The sequence below is a fragment of the Calonectris borealis genome, chromosome 2 (assembly GCF_964195595.1).
Source record: "Calonectris borealis chromosome 2, bCalBor7.hap1.2, whole genome shotgun sequence".
NCBI classification, from domain to species: domain Eukaryota; kingdom Metazoa; phylum Chordata; class Aves; order Procellariiformes; family Procellariidae; genus Calonectris; species Calonectris borealis.
Genome location: NC_134313.1, coordinates 21,671,512 through 21,697,949, shown reverse-complemented (window position 1 = coordinate 21,697,949; position 26,438 = coordinate 21,671,512). Strand labels below are relative to the sequence as shown.

The 26,438-nt window shown below is 36.5% G+C and overlaps 1 protein-coding gene across 8 annotated transcripts in view; it reads left to right on the top strand.

The window, feature by feature from the left end:
* Window positions 1–26,438, top strand: part of OXR1 (oxidation resistance 1) — a 293,610-nt gene that overhangs the window by 251,921 nt on the left and 15,251 nt on the right. For 6 of the 8 annotated variants that reach the window (XM_075141283.1, XM_075141287.1, XM_075141285.1 and 3 more), the window contains 2 exons: window positions 2,223–2,391; window positions 5,537–5,699. In XM_075141283.1, the coding sequence (XP_074997384.1) occupies window positions 2,223–2,391; window positions 5,537–5,699 (332 nt within the window). Of the gene's footprint in view, window positions 1–2,222; window positions 2,392–5,536; window positions 5,700–17,513; window positions 17,640–26,438 lie in introns of those variants that run through there. The other 2 variants (XM_075141288.1, XM_075141289.1) reach the window with 2 other exon arrangements.

Sequence of the window (26,438 nt, the reverse complement as noted above, 5' to 3'; positions counted from 1 at the left end):
AGATTTGGCTGTGTCTACAGGCAAGTTAAATAGAGCTAAGGTAAAAGCATAGATCTATTGCTTAACTCTTGAAGGTCATCACAGACTGAATATGACAAGTCTATTAACAGTAGGTCACTAAAAACACTAGGTCATTAAAAAATTGAAACACTGTAAACACTTTCTACTATACTGTCTATCAGACTAAGACTCTGAAGTAGTCATAGTATGAGTTCTGTATCATTAGGTTACCTAGATAGTCTTTTATCTCCTGCATGTAGCAGGGACTTAGTTGAATTTCTTCTCTTTTGTGGGAGTTCTGAGCATCTAGGTTTTTGGGAACTACCATTTCTTGATCTTTGCTGAGGTCAAATGTTTCTGAGTTTGGAATTAATGATCTATTTGTTCTGAATGTTGAACAGCTGATGCAATGCAAGTTGAAAACTATGAGTAGACTAGAATAGCTAAAAAGGTCTCCCTTGGAATTTTTCTTTTATTACCCGGGACTCTTATATTCTCTTCTATTTTTACAGACACTTATGTTAACCACTGTACTGAAATAAAAGCTAGATGTAGTTGGAGAAATTGTAATGGTCTATAGTTTTGTGTGTGTATAAACAAGCTGAAATCTCGTTAAAGCTAACATGTCTGTCTGCTGCTTAATTAGCTGAATATTGGCAGAGATTGAAAGGGAAAAAAAACCATGAGATGCACAATAGCCATTACTGAAATCTTTTTTTCTGGTAAATTCTTTGTCAAATATACAAAAATATATTGGGAGAACACACTAAAAAAGAGCATCGTAAATAGTCCTTTTGAGATTTGGGGTCAGGGCTAAACTGTTTGTTTTCATTCTCTGGTAGCTGGAACTATAATCTCACTCGTTTTTCTTTTTCAAGGTATAGTACAAATCCCAGTTCTCTCAACTCTAGGTCAGAGAAGTTCTAAATTGCTGCATCTGAAGGACCAAAATCCCAAATATCAGATCATTTTAAGAGTACTTCTCTAACACTGCCACAAAGTTCATGTGCCAGTCCTGTGAAACAGTTTTTTTGTTTATTTTAGATACCTTTTGGTTTTGGGTTTTTTTAATCTGACAATTTACCTTCAAGCTTACAGACTTATAAAATACTTCCAAATCACGCATAGTATGACTATTCGACCATAGTGTATACTGCAAGTATAATTCTAAAATGTTGTAACTGAAAATTAGGAGGCACGCATGTAAATATTTACTGCAAAAAAAAATCTTTTGTGGAACAAAGCCATTCCAAATTTTATGGTGAAATTCGATTGAGAAAACATACACTAGAGAACTTTATAGATAAAGAATGTGATGTTTTCTGTGCTTAGTGTATCTGTGATCTGCATAGACACTGAAGGAGAACTTCAGCTGTAAAGAAAAGATGGGTGTCCTAGAAAATTGGAACATATCTGTATGTACATGTAACATCAGAGGTAGGATAAATCCTTTGTCATAGCTGATCATAAGAACTCTTAAATTTACGTGTTCCTCCCTTGCTTTAAGAAGTCTTTTGTGGCTGGAGCTCATGTCCTAGGATTTGAGCAATTAATCTAGCAAAGAAACAATTTTGAGAAGACTTCTTCCTTTACCTTGTGCTACCTTCTCAATCCAGACCTTGAGGGTAATCATATAATTCTATTAGTTCAATTAAATATACTACTGGAGGGAAAAATCCTGTACCGCAACATCCAGTATACTTCATGCAGAAGTGGCGTTCGTAGCTTTGAAGTGTTTGATATAGCTAACAAATTAATTCATCTATATAGCTAACAAATTAATTCATCTCAGTCCTCTATTAGTAGTGCCAGAACTTTTCTTTTTTAAATGAGAAGTAACTAATGAACAGCTTTGACATATGTGAATCAAGCCTGATTACTTATTTAACGCTCTATCTTTTGCATGTATATGGAAAAGTGGGAGGGTTGTCTGATTCAGTGTTGAGGGATATGCATTGAGAATACCTTCTGAAATGCTTTCAAGCATGGATAAAGACTACCATAATGTGATCTAGCATTGGAAGCAGAAATGAATGTTAGAATTATTTAAATGTGTTGTACTCTGAAGTTAATTCTGCTGATGCAATTTACGTAACAAAAAAGGACAGGTAATTATTACTACCTGTGTTACCTCATCTCCTATTGCCTAATAAAAAATTGGCTAATAATTTTGTTAAGCTCTTTTGTACATTGTGGATAGCTTACTTTTTCTTTACTAATAGGTTCTTCTCTTACGAAAGAAAAAAGACGACATCGATCTCACAAGTTTCTGCGTCTCAGGGTTGGAAAACCCATGAGAAAAACATTTGTTTCGCAAGCAAGTGCATCAATGCAACAATATGCACAGAGGGATAAAAAACATGAATACTGGTTTGCTGTTCCACAAGAAAGGTAAGGAGGTAGACTGTAAAAATCAACACTTTCCAGTAGGTCTTAGAGGGTTTTTTCCTGCACCATTCAAAATTTCTCAGTGACTGTGTCTCTAAAGCAATACAAAAAAGGGTCAATAACCGAGGATATTGATGATTGGCTTGTACTTAACACCAGAATACCTCTTTACCATACTGAAGTTTTACTGATTTACTTGAGTTACTTGTAGGTGTAGTTTCTCATGGTATTATTTAGGCTTGTGTTTGTAGCAAGTAAATAATGAAAGAAAGATTCAAGTAAGTGGTGTCTAGTGAAGGAAGCGAGTTCTGCAACAAAGTTTTTATTGTCATTATCTGTGCTTCCCATTATTTGAAAACTTTCTAAAAATTCTTTCTACTACTTAGAGCTCTGAGTTCAGAAGAGCTAGCTGTGGGGTTCTTTTGTCTTGCCTTTATATATGGAACATAAAACTTTTCCAGGAAGCAACTTAAACATATATCTACTGGAAAAATATCTAAATTTGTTGCAGTGATTCACAGACATGAGATGTCCATGTTCACTCACTGGTAAAGTCTTGAATTCTTAAATGATCTTTACTGCTAGGAAACTGTGACTTATTTTCAAGTTGAATGTCATTTTTGGGGGTATTGGAGATTATTATAGCCTTGTCAGAAGAGGGGGGGAAAAAGAAACAAAAACCAAAAAAAACCTATTGGCTATCATCTTGTATAAATACCTACACACAATGATCAAGTCACTTTTCCATCTTTTCTTTTGAGCTGAATGGCATAGAATGTCCAGTTGGGGCACTGCAGTTGAGGACAGATATGGATCAATTGGAGAGAGTCCAGAGGAAAGCAGCAAGACTAATTAATGCCTAGAAAGTGTAACATATAAAGAAAATTAGAAGTAAGTGGGGTTCTTTAATCTAAAGGAGAAAAGGTTGATTACAAACATAAGATCATTTCATACTTAAAAGTTGGCTGCAACAAGAAAGGCAGTAGTCTTTTTTTCCCATGTCCACTGTGAATGGAGATTTGTAATGGACTGAAATTACATCAAAATATTTGAGTTTTCCAACAGAGAGAATCGAGTTTATGCTAGTGCATCACTAACCTGCTTTTAAACATCACCCCTGCTACCCCTAAGTGTTAGAGATTATGCAATTTCTTGAGACAAATGTCTGTCACACTGATTCTGGTATAGCTAATCCTGTCTGGGCCAGGTGACCTTTTGTGGTTACAGTCAACTCAAATTTTCTTGTTCTAATCATATGATACTTAATTTGAAAACAGATAAATGTTTCACTTATGGCAATGATGTCTAGGTCAGCTAATTAAAATGATTACTGTCTCTTTGGTTCATTTTCTAATGTAGCAGAGCAAGTACTTATCTTCAGCATAAAGCAGAATTTGTCACCTATTTCAGAAGTAGTAGTTCTTAGTTTACAGTCTGTATCTGATCTCCTTGGAAATTACTCCACCTATGAAGGGTTTCTCTAACTGCATGGGGAATTGGTAGTCTGTTCTTTATCCATCCAATGTGTGTCCTATGTTTTTGTACACAAAAAGTCACACGTAGTGGTAGTGGGGTGTTTGTTTTCTTATTTCAGTGTTAACCTTGCTAAGTGCTACCCTGCATAGGTCAAAATATTTAGTGTCAACCCAGTTAACTTTGTCACCTAGTGGTAAGAAAGAGAAAAAAGTAGGTATCTGACAAACGTGCATTATTTCAGTGTTCTTAATCTCAAATGAGCCAGTCTGGGAAGGAGAGTCTTAGAGTTTCTTAAACATCACGTTGTATTTACTTTTTTAACTGCTGTAATTATACACAATTTCAAGTTCTTAAAAAGGTAAAATCAGGTTGGTTTTGTTTTTTCTAATTTTCCTACTTTTTAAAATTGATACCTTGTTCAGTGCATGAGGAATCTCCAGCTTCTTGTTCTGACTTTGTCAAAGAACTTACCTAGCTTTATGCATCTGAAATGTTTTATTCTCTCTTACTGACAGAGAAAGACTTGTCTTTTTTTTTTCCTTTCATCAGTGTTATCCAGGAACCTTAATTTAACAAGGGTAACTTTGAATAACTGACCCTGTTCAGAAAGTATTATTATGTACCTGTGTACTGCATCCTTTTAGACATAGAGGCAAATGAAAATTATAGCTGCAGTTTTGAGAGACTTTGATGCTCTGTATCTCTCACTGTTCTTCCAGTATTCAGTTTTGCAAGGATTTAGTAAGGAGGGGGGGGAAAAAGTCCAAATATTGTTGTTCTTGCTAATCCGGTATGCAGATTCACTGTAGTGAATATCTCTGAAGAGAGACCTAAGGAATATTCAAACTCTTGGTAACCAGAGCCGTAAAGCTCTAGCTGTGAAGCCGTCTTTTCCATGATGAAGAGATACTAATGGATTCATCGCATGTCCTTTTCCTAAATGCTCCATCTGTGCACCTATAGGAAATGCTTAAACAGTATAGACTGACATCTGTTAGGATTGTAAATAACTTTCTTCTGGGAATTTGGGCATTTTGTTCTTCCAAACTGGAGAACCATGCCATTTGCGGCAGATAACTTAAAAGGAGGTAACTTTGAATCGTGGTACTTAACTGCAGTACTGCAGTTAGAATAGTCTGTAGTTTATGATCTAGCTATATATATGCACACTTTCAGCTTTATTTCCTCATATCTGTAGTCATTCTCACAGTCCGTATAATTTTGGTTACATGTTTTGGGAGCGTTCAGCTCTTCTTCAGGGGTGGGGAAAACAGACATGCAGACACTTTTAAATTCCAATTTTGTTTGGGTTTATGTAACTTCTTAAATAAAAATTAAAAAATCTTAGTGTTTTTTTTGGGAAGTTATTTCAATTGTAAGCAGAGGTCTCCAACGGTACAGAAGTGGTTGAAGGAATGTACTTGTATATGAAAACACAACTAGTCAATTGCCAACTTGTTTCCTGTTTTTCCTCCAGTGTCAGCTTCATATAATTAAAAAGAAAAAAAAATGCTAACTAGCTTTTTTCAAATATGTCTGTAATATCTAGTAAAACATGAAATAGTAGGTATTTTCATTTTAACCTTTAATACTTCATAATTACTAGACATGACCCAAAAGATCACAAACTTACCTTATTTTTCTTTTCTGTATCATTACTTGACTTCTCTAGGACAGATCACTTGTATGTCTTCTTTATCCAATGGAGTCCAGAGATATATGCAGAAGATACTGGGGAATCTTTTCGGGAACCTGGATTTATATTGGTAAAAAAGAAGGAAGAGCCTGAAACTAGCGAAGAATCTAGTACTGAAGATGCTGCTAAAGAGTGGGAGGTAAGGAAGAACAGTGTCAAAGATATTTTTTTTTTTGTAATACTTTCATAGGAATATAGTTAAAATAGTGTTAAATACTTTCCAATAAGAAAAACAAAGCAATGTGCTTTATTAGTCTGCTTACTATGATCATGACTGTTTTAATTTGTGCCATCCTAATGCTTTGCTCTAACATCAGTTCAGGGCAACATTTCACAATTACAAGTCATTTTTGTATGGAGCAAACTGTAACTTAAAATTCAAAGTTGAAAGGCATGTGAGTACAGCAAAGAAGTTGCAACTTTGATGAAGCAGACTTAGTTTTCAGTCAAGTAAACTGAGAGTTTTCTGTTATTTATTATTCCTATATCTAGAATGTTGAATACTTACTGGTAAGTCTCAAAACAAGGATGAGGCAACAAAAAAGGAAAAATAATCTATTAATGACATGTTTTTCCAATAATCCAGTAATTAACTTCTCAGTTATAACTTCTTCATACATTAAGATGCTGTTGCATGAATTTTAGTAATATACTGTAACTGGAACTCTCTCTTTATTTTTTTAATAACAAATACATTTCTCCCATGTGAATCTGTGTCCACTGTGTTTCTATGGACACATCTTTACATGTCTACATGGTTTTGTTTTGTAGTGTACATACAGTTAAAGCACTTGTCTTGTGCATTCAAGTGTCAGTCAAAAGTTTGATGATTCTTGTCATATATATTGTAGAAGTATCCCATCAGCACTGTTTAACTTGAGTCTCAGGATAGCAATTGCAATCTCTGACTGTAAGACTGACTTTTCCTTTTTCTTCCCCCCGCCCTGCCCTGCAATGGAGCATGTTGAAATTAAGGAAGTCTATACTTGTGTTTTATGTAGAGTGTAAAAGAAATTTGAAAAATCTGCAATAGTTTAACTACAGGTAATAGTTTTCTTAGCTCCAAAATTTAGAATCATAGTAGAACTCTGACTTCAAACTTCTCAGTTACTTAGCTGAAGTTTTAGGCTGTGGTTACAAAACACTTGTCTGCAGCTCAGTGATTTTGCATGGAGCATTTTTGCTTCGAGATCTTGAAATTATTATCATAAAAGGATGTCTTTTGAATCTTCGTATTTTCAGCATATATATTGCTCGAATATTTTTAACAGCGATGTATTTTGGTGTTGACTCTTGCTCACAGCCTTTATAAGTATTTGATGTTTTAAAACTTGGCCTTTTGGAACACGGGGGTCAGTGGCAAGTGATCAATATTATGGTTTAAGGCACCGTATGTCTCTCTTTTAATGAGCTCTTCGTAACTTTGCACCTTAATATAATTACAGAATAATTTTCACAGAAAATAGTGTAAATTTTTCTTCAGGATTAAATGTTGTAATTTTTTAGGAGTTATTTCTGAAGATAGTAGAGTCAGTCCTTTTCCTACATGTATTGAAATCTGTAAGTCATTTACTATAGAATGAGGTCATGCCTTAAGCCTTTATTTAGGTCTCCTCTGGAAACAATTGTAGAAGACATATTTCAAAAATATTGTTATTTCCATATGTGTTATGTGAAAATTAGGTCAAGTTTGGTTCTCAAGATTATCAAATAATAATTTTCTGGATTTAGAAGTTAGTGTGATTAGTGAGATGGATAACTTTTTTAAAAAAGATGTTATGTAAGTACAAGAAATATGCTAATGTGGTCTTCTGTGTATTTTAACTTTAGTAATGTGACTTCTTGTGACTGACTTCTAGCACAAATCTGAAATCTGTTAAAAACTAACTTTTTAATCAGAAATGTTTGACAGTACCAGATGGTTCAACCTGTCATTACATACAACTACATTTTAGTGGCTTTTAACATATGCGCTAGACAGTATCAGTACATACAGGGAATTGTAGCTGTTGTTGTCATACCCATTATTCCCACTGAATTTCAGTCATTATTTTCAATCTATATACTTCCTTCCTTTAACCCAACAAGCTTTTTCTGTCAGGTCTTGATCCAGGTGTAATCTAAGACAGCAAGTGAACAGTATCATTGAAACCTTTTTGTGGATATTGGGATGAAAAATAGGCTGCCTTCTTCAGAACACAGTGATAGGAAAACTCAGGGTGGAAGGGAAGTGGAAAGCAAAATCTTGGTGTACAAATGCATCACGAAGTACTGTTGATTTACCAAAAGAGGAAGCTAGTGGAGTAGCTTTCTTTTCCAAAAAGTGTTCTCTCTGCTATCGTTGTACAATATCGTAAAACTGGAGAAACAGGGAAGAGCATTAATGGGTAACCCAGGTGTGGTGCTCTGAGACAGCTTTTGCTTCTTTGATAGTCCTATGTTAACACATTCAGCTGCAGCTTTTTATCAAGAGACTTTAAGGAAGTACTGTGCTTTTTGTAGTGGAAAAGGAATTATGGGAAGAAGGAACAAGCAAAAGCAAAGATCAGTAACGTGAAACAAGTAGTAGGGGTTGGTTTATAAGTTTATTAAATGGATCAATGAATAGGACTGAACTCTTACTCTGAACTTATTCCAATTTTTCATTTGTTTATGCTTTCTTCTTCTTCTACCTGTATACAGAGTAGTCTATTTCCTGTCAGCCTTTTCCCTGAAGTAATCCAGTAGATGTAACCTCAACTGATCTAGTGGCAAAGAGATCAAGACTCCTGCCATCATATTAAACACTGGTTTGATCAAATATTGCACTGCATGAAGTGTCCAAAAAAAATAAAATCCACGGAATGCTTTAGCTGACTCTTTTTGTATTATGCTACACGCTTAATAGATAACTGATTTACTAGAAATAACCATGAATCTACTACTATCTAACATTACCTTCAGTAAAGGTGACTAATTCATAGTCATCAGTTACTTAGAGTTCAAAACAAACTCTGTGTGGGGTACTTCGTAGCTCTTGTTGCTGATACTGTTCCTCAGTATCTGCCTTCCTGAGAGGCCTCTGCCTGGCCCATTGGCAAAGCTCTCTAAAAAGGATACTTCTTCACTTAGGATGAGTCCATGCTAAAGACTTGTCTCTGGTGTCCACTAGAAATGAGTAGAGAAGAATTTTATTTTATATATTATGTAAGAAATGAAACCATGCTGCTAGGTTCTTGGTGGTGTTATCCCGATCTGTTTTCCTCAAATATCTCTTTTATCTTCTTGTACTTAAGTGAATGGGCATAGACCAAGGAAGAAGGTGTTTAGTGTTTTGGGTTGTGTGTTGGGTTTTTGGTTTTTTTTGGTGGGGTTGTTTGTTTTTTACCATCTCTACTGAGCCTTGGGGGTATAGAGGTATATTTATCATGGTTTTTTTTTTTTTTTTTACTTAGTGTGTATATGTTCAAGTGCTAATGGCTTTCTTTATCTCATAGCACAAATAATTAATACTGTTTAGAAACCTATGTGTTGATAAACAAATGCTTTCTCCAAAGCATATTCTGTACTTGCATCTAAACATGGCAAGATCTGATAACAAGCTGACTGTTTCTATTGTGCAGTGCCTTGGAAACAACTTCCATTTAGTACTTTATGGTCTAATTTTGTTTCCTCTTTATGTTCAAGTTGTGTATATAGTAACGTGTATAGAAATTAATGATGTAGTGTTAAGGTGCTTGCTGTTAGATAGCTGCTGATGCATTAACATCATTTTGGTGCCAATTGGTACCACAGATTGAAAGCATTAAGGACTTGTCACCTGGTGTTGGTAAAGGCATGGTACCACAGTATTTGAAAGCAGGGATAGATCCTCAAGTACTGCTAATAGGATTGGTCTCATGCTTGAAGAAGTTTTAAGATGAGTGAAAAGGAAAAACTGCTTGAATTCTCCTACAGCCTCCAAATCCTGGTTGAGAAATGAGTTTTCAAGTAATACAACTATTTCCTATTTCTATAAAATAACTGCTAATAGTTTCTTATGGCTGCATAAAAGATTGCTTTTCTAAAAGAAGTGGTGTTGACATTCCCTGTAAAGGATAAATGTTATTCCATTGCATACACATTGTATATTTTAAAAAACCAAAAACAAACAAACACAAAAAAACCCTGAACAGATCAGAGCACAAATTATGAACCACACTTGGTCATAGAACAACTTGAAGAAAGATTCTAAGTGCTGCACAGTATGCATTATTTTCTATAACCTTTCTTGCGGACTCTTTAACTTTTGTAATTGAAGAAAAAAATCTGCACTCTAAAAAAAAAAAAAAAGGGAGTTGGGGGTGATTCATCAATCCCAGAAATTCCAATTATCCAGTTATTCTACTATTATTTTCCTAAAATGGATTGTAAAACCTTGACGGGCTTGTTTCCACTGCTGTTGCTATATGAAGTGCTAGGTGGCATTTTGAAGTTGACCATTGGAGGAAAAAGACATGGAAAACAAGTGCTCATGTAAAATGTCATTAACCATATCAGGGATCTAGTATAGAGTTGAATAAGTTAAATGTGCACACTGAACTTGTGTGCACATAAAGTGTGCTGATAAGCTCAAATATTTTTCTAGAGAACTTGGCATGCATATGTAAATGATCCGTTAAAGTATTTAGAGAGTCGCTTTACCATATCTGGGGAGGAAGGACAACTGAAACTAATTTTCCAAGCGAGGTTTTTACAGTTTTAATAATGCTAGATACAAAGGAAATTGCTGTGCTCTAACAATTCGGTGCAGGGAGGAGGGCATTAGAGGGGAAACAATGGAAATGACTACTTGTGTAAGAAACGTTAGTGCATAAAGGAGAAATGACATGATTTGTGCTTTCCCATGTGAGTTTTATCATAAAATTTTTGCGCCTTCTATTTGTATCTAACTAAAGGACTAATTGGTCTCTTGCTGGGGGACGGGGAGAAGAAAAAGAAATTATAGAGATCAGAATACCTCAATTTGCTTATTTAATGCTTCATCTATTGGGCTGTGAAGCTAATTCTCAAAGTTAATGACATTCCTTGAACAATACAACGTTCCTTGGTCTGTTGTGTTCTTTAAGTAGTTAACTTTTTGATAGGGAGCTGGAAAACTGGAATGCACCATTATATTGACTGTATGTGTATAAATACACTCTTTATTTCTGTATGTGATAATGACTTATTGACATAGACTGCTGATTTAGCTTTTGATTCTGGATTTGAACCTAGAACAATCAAAACAATATCTATGTAAGGTATTACAGCTGCTAAGTGTCTTTATCATCATGCAATATTGGAAATACAGGATTTATGCTGCATGGATCAGATCTCTGTTTATCAGACAGATAATTGGTGCAAAAAAACCATAATTACTGAGTGTGGCCACAGCTAAATGTTCTGGAGGCATTAAAGAAATCTCATCTTGGGCACTTGTGAAGAAATCAGTTAAGGAAATCAGTTCCTATTTAAACCTGAAATTTGTTAAGGAAACAGAAGAATTGCTCTGTACTAGAATAATTCTTAATTATTTGAAGTGTTGATTCTTCCTTCCCCCCTACTTCCCCCTGTCATTTGATCTTATTTATTGCTATTATTCAGGATTGAGTCATACTTCAAGTCCACATAAATCTAAATACTCATCCACAAGATATTTGAAAACAGGAAATTTCTTGTCTTAGGACCTGCAAGCTGGTCTTAAAGTAGTTGGAAGCTGTCGTGGTTTAACCTGGCAGGCAGCCAAATACCACGCAGCCGCTCACTCACTCCCCCCACCCCCCCAGTGGGACGGGGAGAGAATCGGAAGGGTAAGAGTGAGAAAAACTCGTGGGTTGAGATAAAGACAGTTTAATAGAACAGAAAAGGGAGAATAATGATAATAAATAATGATAGAATATACAAAATGAGTGATGCACAATGCAATTGCTCACCACCCGCGCTGACCGATAACCAAGTAGCGATCGGCACTTCCTGGATCACGCCTACCCTTCATATACTGAGCATGATGTCACATGGTATGGAATACCCCATTGGCCAGCTGGGCTGGCTGTCCTGATTATGTTCCCTCCCACCTTGTGTACCTAGCTCAGTCAGTAGGCACGGGAGCTGTCCTTGGACTAGGAGGGCACTTAGCAACAACTGAAAACATCAGTGTGTTATCAACATTCTCCTCATACTAAATCCAAAACACAGCACTAGGAAGAAATTTAACCCTATCCCAGCCGAAACTAGGACAAAGCTCATCTATTTTATTGTTTCCATTAGCTTTTCAATTGTTTGGAAAGTACAGAAAATCAGTTTGATTTAAAGCCGTCTAGAAGTTACTTCCAAAACGAAGCATGAGTTCATAGATGTTTGCAAATGATTTTTCCCAGATTCACTGGGTCATGTTCTGGACTTGCATTTCATAGTAATTATCTTTGGTTTTGCATATTAAATTTCTGTAGAAAATACAGATACAATAGTTCTGGAAAGCAGTACTCTGTAGTAACTCACTTGTCAAACTGAATTTCAGTTGGAACTTTAGACATGGTTTGAAAATGTTTACTAGATCAAGCCATTAGTTACAAATTAAGTTCTGCCTTCTTGAACTGGTATTTGAGTTAGACGCTCAACACTTCAACATTAACAAAACGAACTTCTGGAGTATCTAGAAATTCTATTTCTGTGTATTTGTAGAATCATGAAGGTCACAAACAGTGATTATGTCTCCTGGGCAGCTAACATCTGAAGAAGGTTTTTCAAGATTGGTGTATTGGATGTAGGTGCTCAAGTTCTTTATTGGATCTGGACTGTAACCTACAACATTTCTATAGTAAAATGGGCATTTCAGTTTCAGTATGCATTACTGTCTTTTGTATTCTTAATCATGTTTTTTCTATAAATTTGCTTCCATTCCCTACTCTAGACTTCAGTGCTTGGATGCTAGTGTAACAGCTGCTTGTTGTGTCTTACACTTTAAAATGTGGTATGATCATAACGCTGTATGACAAGCTGCATAATACCGGATCAGCAGAGAGAAGAGAAGGCCTGGAAGTTGTAGGCTTCTTGAATGAAACAGTGCACACAATGTGTAAAGATGCACCACATTAACAGTCCTCAAAATAAGAATATTTTCCCAATATGTTTCTCAAAAGGTTGTCTCTTTATGATAGTGTATTGGATATAAAAGCTAGATCGTTATTTGGTTTTTACATCATGCATTGTCTGTTAAGAAATTGGATGTGTCACTATGCATGTGTTGCTGTGCATTAACAAGCATGTTTAATAGGCTTTGCTCTTGTACTGGAGGATGAGAGTCTCTTGAATTTCAGCAGTCATGTGCAATATGAGAAACGTTTCTGTTAAATTAATTTATTGTGATTGAAGAGAGAGACTCTGGTGCCCATTAACATAATGCAATGTCCTTTGTAAAGACTGGTAACTTTCATTCTTGCTTTTGCAATTAACTTGAGCAAATACTGCACTTGCTCTCAACTTCAAGCATGGGATATTTCTTGCTTTGCTCTATTTTTTTTCTCTACTTACTCTATTTGGAATCTATTTATAACTTGTAAGTGAAAATTCGGATGTTTTCACTACTTGGAGCTGTCCTGTAGTTGGAATCACGAATGTGGAATTGTAATTGATGGTTATTTCATGTATCTAATAGCAGAGGGACTGCCCCAGTTCTCTGTAAGAGTTGAAGCAGAATCATTCAACTAAAAAGCTTGTGCTTTTGAGACTCCTAATGCCTTTCAGTGTACCTTTGAAAATCCTGAGGAAAATTTTGTGGATGGAAAAATGCTGGTTTTTTCCCCTTCCCCTAAGCTATTGAAAGGAAACAAAGGATGACTTCTCGAATTAGACTTCCTTTCTTAGGGAAACTTATCAGCCAACTAAGCAGCTGTGCCAGTCCGTGTTGTACTGGATACGGCAGAAGGTGGCTTTTGTACTGTTTAGTGTGTTTCTTGTGGCAGGAAAGGGGGAAGGGATCAGACCTCAGTTAACTGTAATCCTATGTTAGCTTCACCTGCAACAACTTTTACAAAGATCCAGTTGTTCTAGAAGACAAAGTAGTAGTTTTGCTTAGGAGCCAGTACCTGATTTTTATTTTTTTATTTTTTAATTGCATTCTAACTTCATTACTCCTGAACTTGGCACTCCTTCCTTAGTCATCTGAAAGGCTTTTTGTACCAAATGGAACTTGTTTGCCTCTTATTAAAGATAAACCAGACCCTAATTCAGCTGACTTTTGTATGTCTTATATCATCAAAATATGAAACTGCCTTTCTTTCACCTAGTGGGATTCCTTCAAAAGATGACAATTTAGGTGGCCTGAGCATCTAAATTAGGTGTCTTCCATATTTTTAAGTTCTTGGTGACTTATATCCTACAACTATAATGCAAGGAGTAAACATACAGGATGTACATCTCCTATCAGAGCTGTAAAATGCTATTCTGAATTCTAAAATGTTGTAAAACTATAAAAGTTTATAATTCTAGAGTTGTTTTCTGTCATATTATACTAATGTTTATTGAAACTACACTATTTTAAATGCTACTTGAGGTAGCTTTCAGTTTTTTCTTTTGGGCTCTTTGGTGATGGGAATTTTTATTACAATCTTTGAAACATGCCTGTTAGATGTAATTAAATAGCAATCTTGTCTCTTTAAAAATATGTTCTAACAAGTAGATAGGCTACTGAAAGTGAAACTAATGTAATTGCTTATTGATTTTTTTTTTTTTTTGGTTCCCAGGCAAACCAATACAACAGCATAAAAACAAGCTTTCTGCTTGTCAGTCAAAAATGCAAATGACTTATGAATTGCACTGAGGCACTCGAGTTACATAGACTGGTTCCTTTGGTTTGTATGTTTTTTCTCAATTTTCAGGGCTGTTTCTGAAATTGGAGTATTAAATTCTGAGAACAATCTTGTTTTATAAATATGCCTCATATAATCTTCTCCGGAGGTGCTTGGGGATGCTTGTCTTCAGTGCACCACTTTTGTGGCTTTTCATCACAAAACCTGGTCAGCTACACAGCTGCTACATGTGGAATCAACAGCAAGTTCTAAATAAACTGAGTAATTATGCCCCCTGGCCAGTATTTCTCTGGGCTAACCTCCCTCCCTTAAAAGGGAAGGAGCAGGGGAAATAAATTACTTTTTACTAATGTAATATCGATCAAAAAGTGTGCATATTACATATAGGGATTGTAGAATTCAACATCACAACTTTTGTATCGCTGTGGTATGAGGATGTTGCGTTAGCTACTAAGTGAAACAGAATAATGCCATCTCATCAAACTGCAAACATGTTCTTTCACACTCAGCATCCAGTCTTCCTACACAAGTTTATAGAGAGGTATTGTACTTAGTATCCTGTTTCTAGGTTATGAGATCTTGTCAGCTGATAACTTTAAATCTGGTGTGGCAAAAGGTGTAAACTAGATAATTGATTTAGAGTGAAAATAAGACATTTCATAAGTTGTACCTTGTATTTGTTGACACTCTCCTTTTTCTCTGCTGCTACTTTTTAATATTTTTTAAGACAGATCAGTTTATTAGAAAAAACAACATAGTTAATAACAGTTACTGAAAGGACTATGCACTTCTGCCTTGAACATTGATTGTGTGGAGATATTTAGCTTGGTTACAAACTAACAATGACAATAACAAGATTATCATTCAGTGCAATTAGATAAGTTTTGTTTTGCTTAAGAACTTTTATGGCAAGGCGTGTATTAACTAGCAACAAGAAATAAGGTTCTGATTCAAATTAACAGATCAGTAATATAACCCACAAATGCACAAAAGAATAAAAGGGCATTTTATTTTATTTATCTTTAATTAGGGAATGCTCCTGCGGTCAAGCTTCTTGTGTGGGCTTCTTTCTCTGACTAATAGAAATGTATCTTCCACCAATTTGGGAAAAAGACTGTTAAAGGGCTGGGGTGGAAGTCAGTCACAGAAGAGAGCTTTTGCCGCTTTTAGGACTGCGCTGTTCCATGCCGGTGCTCAGGCTCTCCTGACCGGCTTTCCACCCGCCCTCCCCTCCCGCAGGCGCTCCCAGCTGCGGGGCAGCTACCAGCTGCTGGGAGTTGCTGCTGCTGGAAGACTGAACATCAAAACAGACTGGCAGGAGGTCTGATAGAAAGAGTTACTAGTGCATTTATTCCCGCTAAACTTTGCAACTATAATTACGTGAAAAAGTGAGTTGTCAGATCTAACAAAGAAGTTTATTGCTCTTTTCTTTTGAGCGAGTTTTTAAAATCCGTTTGAGAAGCTCTGGGAGGAGCCAGTTTTATTTACAGAGAAGCTAAAAACATCCAAGTAAGTTGTTTGAATTGTTTAAGATTAAATGTTCTAGAACAAAAAATTGTGTGATGGCCCAGATTCTTTTATTCCTCCCCCAGTTTTGAAGAAACAGTGTGTTGGCTAGTGTTTTTTTTCTGGGGCAAGGGGGGGAAGACTGCTAGAGTAGGCTATGGGGGAGAGTTGTGTGGCTAGCTTTTGCTTTTTGGCTTAGAAGTTGCATGCCCGTGAAATAGTTTTTCTGCATACTCTCCATTCTTTTAAGATTTGCCAGATTTTGGGGGGGCAGGGGAAGGTTGTAGCGCTTTTTTTTTTTTTTCTATTGATTGTAATGTTCTCATTTGAAACAGTTTTAAGGCTGTCCAGTTTTTGTTCCTGTTTTACCTCAGTATTAGGTTGCTTATTATTTAAAAAAAAAAAATCAAATAAACAGGCATATGGTTTATTGTTTAAATCTTACACCATTTGACTGTGTATCTAGTCTATTATTGTATATTTGAGTTTCCTAAATCCCAGCTTTCAATGTCCCAGTGATAAAGATGTTCTTATTTGCCACCTTAATAATTCTCATAAGTTGGAACAAATTGATTTTTAGAGTTACCAGCTCCTGAGGAAGCTTTTACTGAAAAGAAAAACATTTTATCCATCTGAATTACATTGAGTTAGATACTAATGCAAGGTGAGACGTTCCAGTGCACAGTCTGCCGTATAGTTAAGTACAAGTTGTGGTACTGGTTTTCTGTGCTTGGGCATCTTGGCTTTTAGATCACAGTGTAACAGCATGAGTGAGCAGTGTTTTAATGTTGTGATGCTGCCTGCTGCTGCCCAGGCCTGTTTAATACTTTTACCCAGGACTGAGAGCACTGGGTGTTCTTAGAGGAAGGAGAGGAGAAAAAAAAAAAAGCCTCCAAGTGCTACTACAAGGAAATTCTCAAAGGGGTGCTGTGCGTATTACTTCTGCACATGCCTGTTTAAATAAACATCCTTAAGGGGGGAAAAAAAAATTAAATCATGATTCCAAAAATACTTTATTGCTGTGACTAGCATTTAACCCATACAGCAAGTTTAGCTTATAGACAAAAGGATTCATTTTCTTCCTGTAGCTTACAAAACTGAAAATGCTGCGAGGCTGACAGTTTCTGAATGCTTTAAAACCTTTTTAAAAGTAATATTTTTTTAAAAAACTTTACTGACCACTTTTTTAACTGTTTCTGGACTCTAAGAAATAACTGACAGGGTTTATATACAGCTGTCAACATAAGTAAGACAAACTATTATTTTAATATTAAGTGCAAATTTGTTACCATTAGAACTTGTTTATGAACAATTATAGTGTAACAGAATATTGCAAGAAGTTCTTGGGGTTGTTTTTGTATTCTTCAGTATTGTATAAGAAAAATTAAGTTGTTCTGTATCTTTAAATATTTTAGCCTTTTTAGCAAACTAGTGCTCTGCAACCACACTTGAATACAGGAAACCTTTCTTCTTCTGTACCGTCATCATTTGCGATACATCCCCCTACTGTACACTCGTTCATTTGTTCCCTGCCATGTCAGTCAAATGTGTGCATCTAGCAAACTATCCTGTCACCGTCGTGGGGCTCTGCCTGTGCCTGGAACTGACAGCAGGTACAGAGAATGCTTTCAAACAGCCTTGAATGATTTTTTTTTTTTTTTTTTTAAATTTTTTAGTCTCATTTTATTTTTAGAAGGGAAATGTCTCGTCTCTGGTATGGGAAGAAGGGAAGAAAGCACCAGCCAGTTAATCGTAAATACACTCTGGTAATTTTCAGTGTAGTATGTTCACTTCTGTTATTGCATTCTTGTAATGTGGTGCAGAGACAGTTTCTGGAACTTTAAATTTTGAATGCGTAAACAGGATGCTAAGTCACAAATTTTCATTGCTTTTAGGTGCATAACCTAATTGCTGGTATTCCATTGGTATTAGATAAGAGAAACTACTTTGAGCATTAAGGGGTTCAACAGTTTTAGGGTGGGTTTTGTTTTTCCTTTGGAGTAATGATTTTTAATGTGATTTATAGCTAAGTACCATGAACAGTAGTTTGCACTGGCATTTAATTAGAAAAGTGTAAATCTCCTGAGTTACCATTTGATTATACCTTCTCAGAAGTCATTCAACCATATGAAGGTCTGATAATACTTATAAATTGATGGAGATGAGTATGCTGTAGTCCCACTCTCACATTTCTAATGAAGGGGGGGACCAATACCACTATTCTTACAGTTTATTAGATTTATGAAAGTAACTGTGGTGTTTTTTCAGTGGTGTTTTCCCCAAAAAGACTTAAATTTGCAATATGTAAAGGAAATGGTTCTCAGTGAGCCTTGCAAAACAGTAACATCTTGGGGATAGAGAGGAAGTGATTTTAACAATATACTTGTTGTGCTTTTACCAGCTGGTAGATCTGGAAGATATTTTTCAATCAGACTCTGCCTGCGACAGGCTTTTTACCGTCTTCTTAAGAGTTACACACGTCTTGGGTTTTGGTGCCTGCTCCTTTCGGAGGTGCTGTTGAGTTTGGTTTTTATTTTGATCATTATTTGTAGCCAGGTTACTTGCAGAATACAAAATGTCATGTGGCAGCAATTGGTTCTGTAAACATGTGTTCCTAACTAACAAAATATTTTTTAAATAATAAGCTCTTAATTTTCCTCTGTGGCAATGGAATGTAGAATGGAGATGTAATTCCTAAATTAACTCAAATGTAATTTGGGCATATCCTGTAGCAGTGTAAAAGGTATCTGAAGTTTACCAAAAATGTGTTCTTTAATATATATCTACATATATAGATATATCTTGCCCAGCTAATTAAAAAGTAGTAGTATCCCTTCTTATAATTATTTCCCTTAGGACCTACACTTCCTTTTAACCAGAGTCCAACTATGCTAATAAAAGCAGTAGTTATCAGCTCTTAAGGAGAGGTTGAACTGAAGAAGACTGTATGAGAATCTTCTTTGCTGTGAGAGAGGTAGAAAACAGGGTATTTTAATGTGTAAAACAAGTCAAATCAGAAAAAAAAGAGTATACAAGTATCTACAGATGGGAATATTTTTAAAATGTTGCTATGTCAACAAGACATGCTCTGTTCTTGAAGTTAGGTTTTTTCCTTCAGTGAATGATCATAAATCTAATGTGCAAGTGTAACCTTCTTACAGAAAAGAGGGAAGGAGTATTGGTACCATTACTTCTGTGTTAGGCAAGACAAAGTGGGAAGCATAATAAAGAGACTGGCAGCATATATGAAGTACAGGTTTTTGACTAAATGTTTCATGACTAAATGTTTCTGAAATTTTGGATGAAAACCCATCTGACATGAAATAACATAATTGCTGGACCAAATGGAGTGATGCTTGAAGCAACTAAGTCGCCCTGGATTATTTACTTGGAAGGCCTTTGTTATTTTCATGGTGATAGAATAAATTTGGGCTGAACATTGTAGGAGTTCGATACTTTCCCAGAATAAAAAAGACAAAATCTTAGTAACTAACCAAGGTAGTATGCTCCCCCTTCAAAAAGCCAGTAATGTCGGTTTCCCACTTTTTTAGTAAATCTGTTCAGTATTTACTGTGTCCCTTTATTGTACTGCAACAGAAGAGATACCAGTCAGTTTCTAGAATGTCAAAAATGCTGGCAACTATTCTTCTGTCAAAGCACTTTAGACAAAAGACATCAGACAATGCAAGAGAACAAAAGGTGGATTGCCTTCTTTGGGAATGCTTGTCCTGCCCCGAATGCTTTGCAGAGCTTCGATAGGCAGTGTAGCCAAAGGGGAGAAAAATAACAAAAACTTATCTTTGGCTTTTATATTCTTAAGATATTATGCAAAGGGAATTAAAGTGGTGTTGGTTTTAATAGCTTGAATGGTTTGAGACTTGCACAACTTCTGAGGTTCTTGATTTATTGGTTAACTGTAGTTGGTAAGCTAATGGCTGTAGTTCTTTGGCTATTACAGAGATAAAATAATAGGGGCTTACATGTGAAACATGAGAATTTAGTATTTCATCCCTGTGGATGTCAGAACTGCAAGGTTGCATCAATCCAATAATACTGCTACAAAGATCTTGTTAAAGTCAGCTTTCTTTACAAAGTTCTCTAATAAAGAGTGAACCGATGATCTGAGTCTCTTTAAAAATAAAAATAAAAAAGCAGAGTGCAATCCAGTACTTTCTTACACCTAGCACTAAGCCTAGAACCTTTCCTTGATGACAGATATTTACTATACCCACTGTCCTAAATAATTAGAGGGTTTATGCATCATACCACGATTAGATCTTCCATTTAATTATTAGGTGTTAGATTGTTTACATTTTTAATAATTGTGAAATATTAGGCCTCACTACAAATGCAGTCAAAGTACAGTAGCAGATGAACATTTGAAAAGGTTGGTTATAAGTTGAAAGAAAACAAATGAGTAGCAGAGGCTTATATTTTTCTCTGTATGTTTTTAATGGTCTGTGCAATCTGAAGTTGATCCTTAGTTGATCCTTCTTCTCATGAAAAAGAGACAAATATTTCCATACTGGGCTGTGATTGTTACTTCCAAGCATGTACAGTACTTTCGTGTCATGCTGGAGAGTGTCAGAACTGCATGGCAGTGTCAGAATTGAGATGCACCCTTGCTTAGCCTGCCTTCTCCTGGGGTGGCAGCCTGAGGTCAGGCACCAGGTGCTGTGGTTTCGGCAACTGAACCTCTAGTTTCTCTGCTTGCTAGTGCTGAAACTTCCTTAAATTATTTTGCAAGATAAAACCCAGTTGTCTAAGCCCAGTTGATTTATTGGTAATGCTGCTACAGATCTTTTTTCTTTTGACAAAATGAGCCAAGTTGCCTGAACTGTCTCTTTAAGAAAGTAATTTTCATAAATCTAATTCTTAGTTCTTTGCACAAACATTCTAAACTTTGTTTAATGTTTGCTCATGTTAAATTTAGGTCTCTTGCTGGCATTATTATATCTCTCCAATTAGTGATTTCTCATATCTTGAAAAAATAGCTTGTTATAAAGGTTTCCAGACTGGTGTAACAGTTTCTGTGTGCTGCAGGCTTTGATTGCTTTCTTCTCAAGTTCATTTATTAATTCTGGTTATTGCAGATATTTTAATTTATCTTCAGTATATGTTAATTATGGCTTGGAACAATTGCTATGGGCTTAGAGCACTTTGAGGCAGATACGTAACAGTCCCTCCTGCAAAGTTGTGGGGACAATACTGATCACAAGGGGAATGTTGCTGTCATGTAACTCTTCTGTCCTTGCTCTGAAAAACACCTTGGTGTGCAGAACAGTTCTGAGATGGCCAGTTTTAAAGGTATTGAAAGAGAGAAAGAACCGCAGTGCCAGTCAATTGAGGGGGACTGCTGTGATTCTCCGGTCCCTCTCCTCTGCTTAAAATGGCTAGCTCTTCTACCTTCCCTTCCTTGACACCAGTAGAGTGACAGGGAGCTGAATTTGCTGAAAACAGAAAATGCTTAGCTTTGCAGCCATGCCAGCATCCCGAGCAGACTCGCATGAATTGCATTCCTGGCTGTAAGGAGGGTCCAGAACCCTGAGAGCCTGCACGCATGGTGGTCCCGCAAAGCTGCGTTAGCATCATATCCCTGGGTTTCATTGTGGCATACTTTGCTTCAGTGCTAATTCCTGCTCTCATGTGTGTCTCCTAAGACTTTATGCAATTTTGTTAATGCTGTCAGAATGACCAATGCTGCCCAATTGCTTTCGCATCTGTTTGTATTTCACTTTTTTTTTTAAGACTGCCTTGAACCCAAGGGATCTGTCTTTTATTTTCTTTGGGTTTTTTTTTTGGGGGGGGGGGGAGGAGGTAGGGGGGTTGGGTGTTTTGGGTGGTCTTGTTTTAGGCAGTGCCCATCTAAAAGAATGGGGTCTAGGTTTTGAATTCTTAGATGCTGTTGGAATTCAAATAAATATTAGTTCCCTCAATTGATCTGTTTTCCTGAACTCTTTGTGTAGCGGAGGCCTGGACTTGCATCTGCAATCACTTCCATCTATAATTTGTATTTTTGGTTCCTAGCTAAAAATATATCTAGGAACACTGCTGATGGTATAAGCACGTAAATAGTCTATGATAGATGCAGCTGAACTCTTCATATTACCTATTTTGTTGAACTGAGGCTTATATTTGCAGGGAGACACATGGAAACGTTATGCATGGATCTTTTTTCTTTTTATTAAAAATGAATCAAATTAAATTAGTCTTAGTTTTTTTCAGAATGATACCTTGTAACTGTTTATCTGATGTGGTAAACCCCATGTATTCATGCATTGTTGTAATGTATCAATATGTCCCAAATAATCGTATTTGTGATGGAGAAGACTGCTTCTTCAGTATTGCTTTCTCTCAAGCAGTGTCTAACATTTTGGGAGGAAACTAAATTTGTCTGAAAAACAAAGTTAGTGTTTTCTCTTAAAATATTCATAACAGCATTCAGTTCATAAATGCACCTTTTATTTTCATTGGAAGATATTTACAGCCTTTAGAGAGGGTTTGATCCTTTCTTTCCGCTCCTCATTTACTGATGAATTGGAGATGGACTGATATTTTGGAGTAACTTTGTAAATGGCCTAATAAAATTACATTGGCATTTATTTTTTTCAATTAAGTATCACCTGATTTTACACAGATGTATTAAGATTGAAAGTAAAATTGTTCAGCTTTCATTTTCTTTCTTAATATTTGGTTTTTATTTCATATTCACAGTTAATCATGAGGGTATAGATAACTTATGTTGAAGCGAACCACTTGCACCGTTATGTTTTCTCCATTCTTATCTTCCAGAAGCACTGTTGAGCTTTGATAAGACCCTCCCTTTCTCTAGGGAGACAGTTTCAGACTTGTTAACTCTGAAAGCTTAGCTGTACTTGGTTTGCGGGCAGCAGTTACACTACCCTGTCAGCAAATATGCATTGGGTTGGGTGTGTGTTGGTCACTCGTGGCTTTGTTAAACTGGCAGAGGAATGCCTCATAGGTGTAAGCAGTTTTCATGTTTACAGCTGCGTATAGAAGATTGTTATGACCAGTGGCTGAAAGGGCTGATGTGTCACCGTGTGCATGGCAAACTGTCCTTCATGGACGTTCAAACAATTGTAACTGCATTTTCATGTGTATTGTTGAAAGACAAATAAGTTCCATATTAAGAATTCGGATTTCTGTTTTGCTCTGTGTATGCCAGCATAGCTTGCAAGAGTTAGGTACTCTGACATACTTTCAGAAAAGCAAGGTTTAGAAATATAAGTTTCTCCAAAAGGAGAATCTAAGCCTCTTGATTGGTTGAATCATTAGTATGTAAACCCTCAATTTGACTTACTGCATTAAATATTCAAACTGTTGTGTGTTCTGCTAAGTTAACTCACATATACATGGTGTGGACAGTTGAGCTGACAGGCATTCACGTTACAAGACTCATACGACTTGTCCCATGTTTTCTCATCAATGATGCTATTATGAGTACAGCAGGTCATATTAGATCTCTAAGGCTATCTTCCATGTCATTTCAAACTTGATTAGCTCTTGGAATTGTCCTGTGGTAGACTGTTCCAAGTCTCTAAGCAGAATCATTTTTGCCCTGAAGCACACTAATCTTCTGGCTATACGTTATTTGTTTTGGACTATTCCGACCGGTGTCCAGGTTAACCATAAGAGTTTAGCTATTCTTCTCTCCTCCTGCATTCTTTTTGAAACAGAAAATAACTAGAGAGAGAACAGAGAGTCCTTCAGGAACACTTCCTGATCTTCAAAAAGTAGCTTTGGGTATCAAGGAAACTGGATGCTGGTCTGGCATAGTGAAGAGAGCACAGCAAATAAAGCACACAGCAAATTCATATAGGTAAGCCTGCACTTCAATCCTGGGTAGAATAGTTGGATCAGTACAATTTTGGGTGATGTGGCAATTTCTGTCTAAGGACATGGACTGCATTGGAATTTGGAAAGCCTTGTCCTATACCTTAAGGACTTAAATGTAAGAACTTGTCCAGGTTTACTGGGACCTTGCTCAGTCAAACTTTGAAAGTCTCCAAGGATGGAGATTCTGCAGCCTCCCTGGGAAGCCAGTTCCAGTCCTTAACCATCAATAACATCAACCCTTTAAGCCCAGCGGTCCAGCCACTTTTTCAGCCTTGTTCTTCATGCATTTGATACATAACTGATTTGATTGGAAGGCTACTATAGGATAGCATTAAAAGCCTTGGTGAAATACAGATAAATGGCATCCACTGCTACCTGCCTAAAAATGAAAGAATTTTTATTACAAAGAACATTCTGTACTGAAAACCACAGTCCAGTATATGATGCATACAAAACTGCATTTGTCTTTCACAAATGAAAGACCTTGCTTTCCAGGTATTTCTAATACTGTGTGAAGTACTAATGAAGTTCTGTGTTTAAGAATGAAAGTTCAAAGTGGAATGAGGTAGAAAGTAGCTCCTGGAATGATCAGCAGAACAGACAGCTGATGTAGGGGTGGGGGGGAAGGGAAGAAAACTGGTTTATTTAGCTTGGTGAAATAGAATAAGAGGATTAATATGACTACAAGGAAGAAAAATTAAGAAATCTTCATGGAAGAGGAAACAGCATAAGCAGACTGTGAATGAAACCAGGTTATAAAACAGAATAAACTTCTAACTAATGAGACTACTGACATTTCAAAACAGCCCTCTCAAACCTTGCAAATGCTAGCTGTTTTCAAGATATATTTCAATCGGTTCCTGAATGAAGTTGTAGAAGGTAGTTGCTAGTAGGCTTAGACATACATGACTTCATGATTAAATGAGCTACAGAATCCTGAAGTACATAATCTTGTCCACTGCAAAGCAAAAATAAAGCATATTGACTAAACTGTAAGCATTTTATAGAAGGTCAGGTACTGTAGCTGAACTGTTGAGGTATCTTAATGTACTCATTTAAAACCTAAATCAGCGATGAGTGGATAACCTTGAGACAGTTTGTCTTGTGGTTTACTTACAGGATTTAGTGTGAACTGTATACTTAAAATAAGCACTGGGTTTGAGAGGGTGGATTCCTTGCCTTTAATTTTCCTGTTGATAGCTTGACGTTCTGTGACATGCTATTTATGATGTTTGTCATTGCATACCAATGGTCAGCCACTATGCAGGCTTTTGTTCACCAAACAGTTGTAAAGATATAATGTGATGGTGTGCAACAAGTTCAGGATGCCAAGGTGCTATTATTGTATACATACTTGGATAAGTATTCATGTTTCTCTCAGGTGAGAAACTTATCAAAATACCTTGTGCACACTGTTCCAGGGATGCTGGCACCCCCATGGCATATGGAAAGGTGTGTCACATCTTGATCACTGAGCAAAAGGGTTGATAAGCAGTTCCCAGGTGCAGGATGTTGATAGAGTATGAGTTCGACAAGTCGAAGGCAAGATGGCATTGCCTATAAAACTGTCTACATTCCAGTATGTGAAACAGCAACTACGTAATGGTGTCGGGGGTTTTTTTTTTTTGCAAGAATCTCCTTAAGTAACCACACATTTATGGCCCATTGTAAGTTAACTACTGCCTCTTATGTGATAGGGGCTGAGCTTAAAGAAGCAACAAGGCTAAAGGGTCCTGACATTATTGCTTTTCAGGATTCCATTCATAAGGTGCTGGGATGAACAATGTCACTTACAATGAACTGTTGTTGCAAATAAAAGGATAAAACTACACTATCACTTATATGCTTGAGTGGAATACTGTTAAAACTTTGCATATAGCTACTTGACTCTGAGAATGCACAAACCAATACAATTTACAATAATTTTCTTGATATTTTTTAAGAGAACAGTAGAAAATAGTGGAAATAAATTGAGTGCTAGTAATTACTGATTATTCAGTAATAAAACTGGATGTCACAAGTATTCCTTTTTCCTTGCCTTGCAGTTGCATGGGGTAGAGTGAACCATCGCTGCTCAAGAGCCAGTCATGCGTGACTGTGGGCTCTGTACTCAGGACAGTGGCGAGTATCTGGCCAAACTCCTTGTAGTAGGGGCAGGTAGATGGGGAGCTGCTGGACTTGTGGTTATCTTCCTTTGCACCGTGGTAGGCTCTAGAAGTTTTTAATACACTCTTACTACATGGGACATCCATTTAATCTCTCCACCAGCTGTTTTAAGATGCTTTCATACAAATGATGATTTTGAGTTGTTCTCAAAATCACATTATTTGCTGTAGTTACATCAAAATGACTGTTGTAATCCTTTAGCTTCTTGTTGCACCAGAGCAGCATGTTCTAGAGCTTTCTGACTAAAGACTTTCTGGCTGTACACCTCCTGCCAAAGTGGAGGTGTCATTTGGAGTGAACGTGTTGACAGATGAGCAGCTCCTGAAGCTTTGGAGGTGAATACAAAGTACAGGATAAAGGTATTGTGGGGGTTAACCTAATAACTCTATTGGGGAGTTATTAAACTTTAGTCCTGCTACCTTGTCTTTAACTGTGTCTTTAACTGTATCTTCACTGCCAAATAGAAGAGTCAGAACCTATTGAGAAGCCTGAAGTTTGCTTCTAGTCTTTATCCAGGAAAGCAAACCAGGTTGACAGGATTC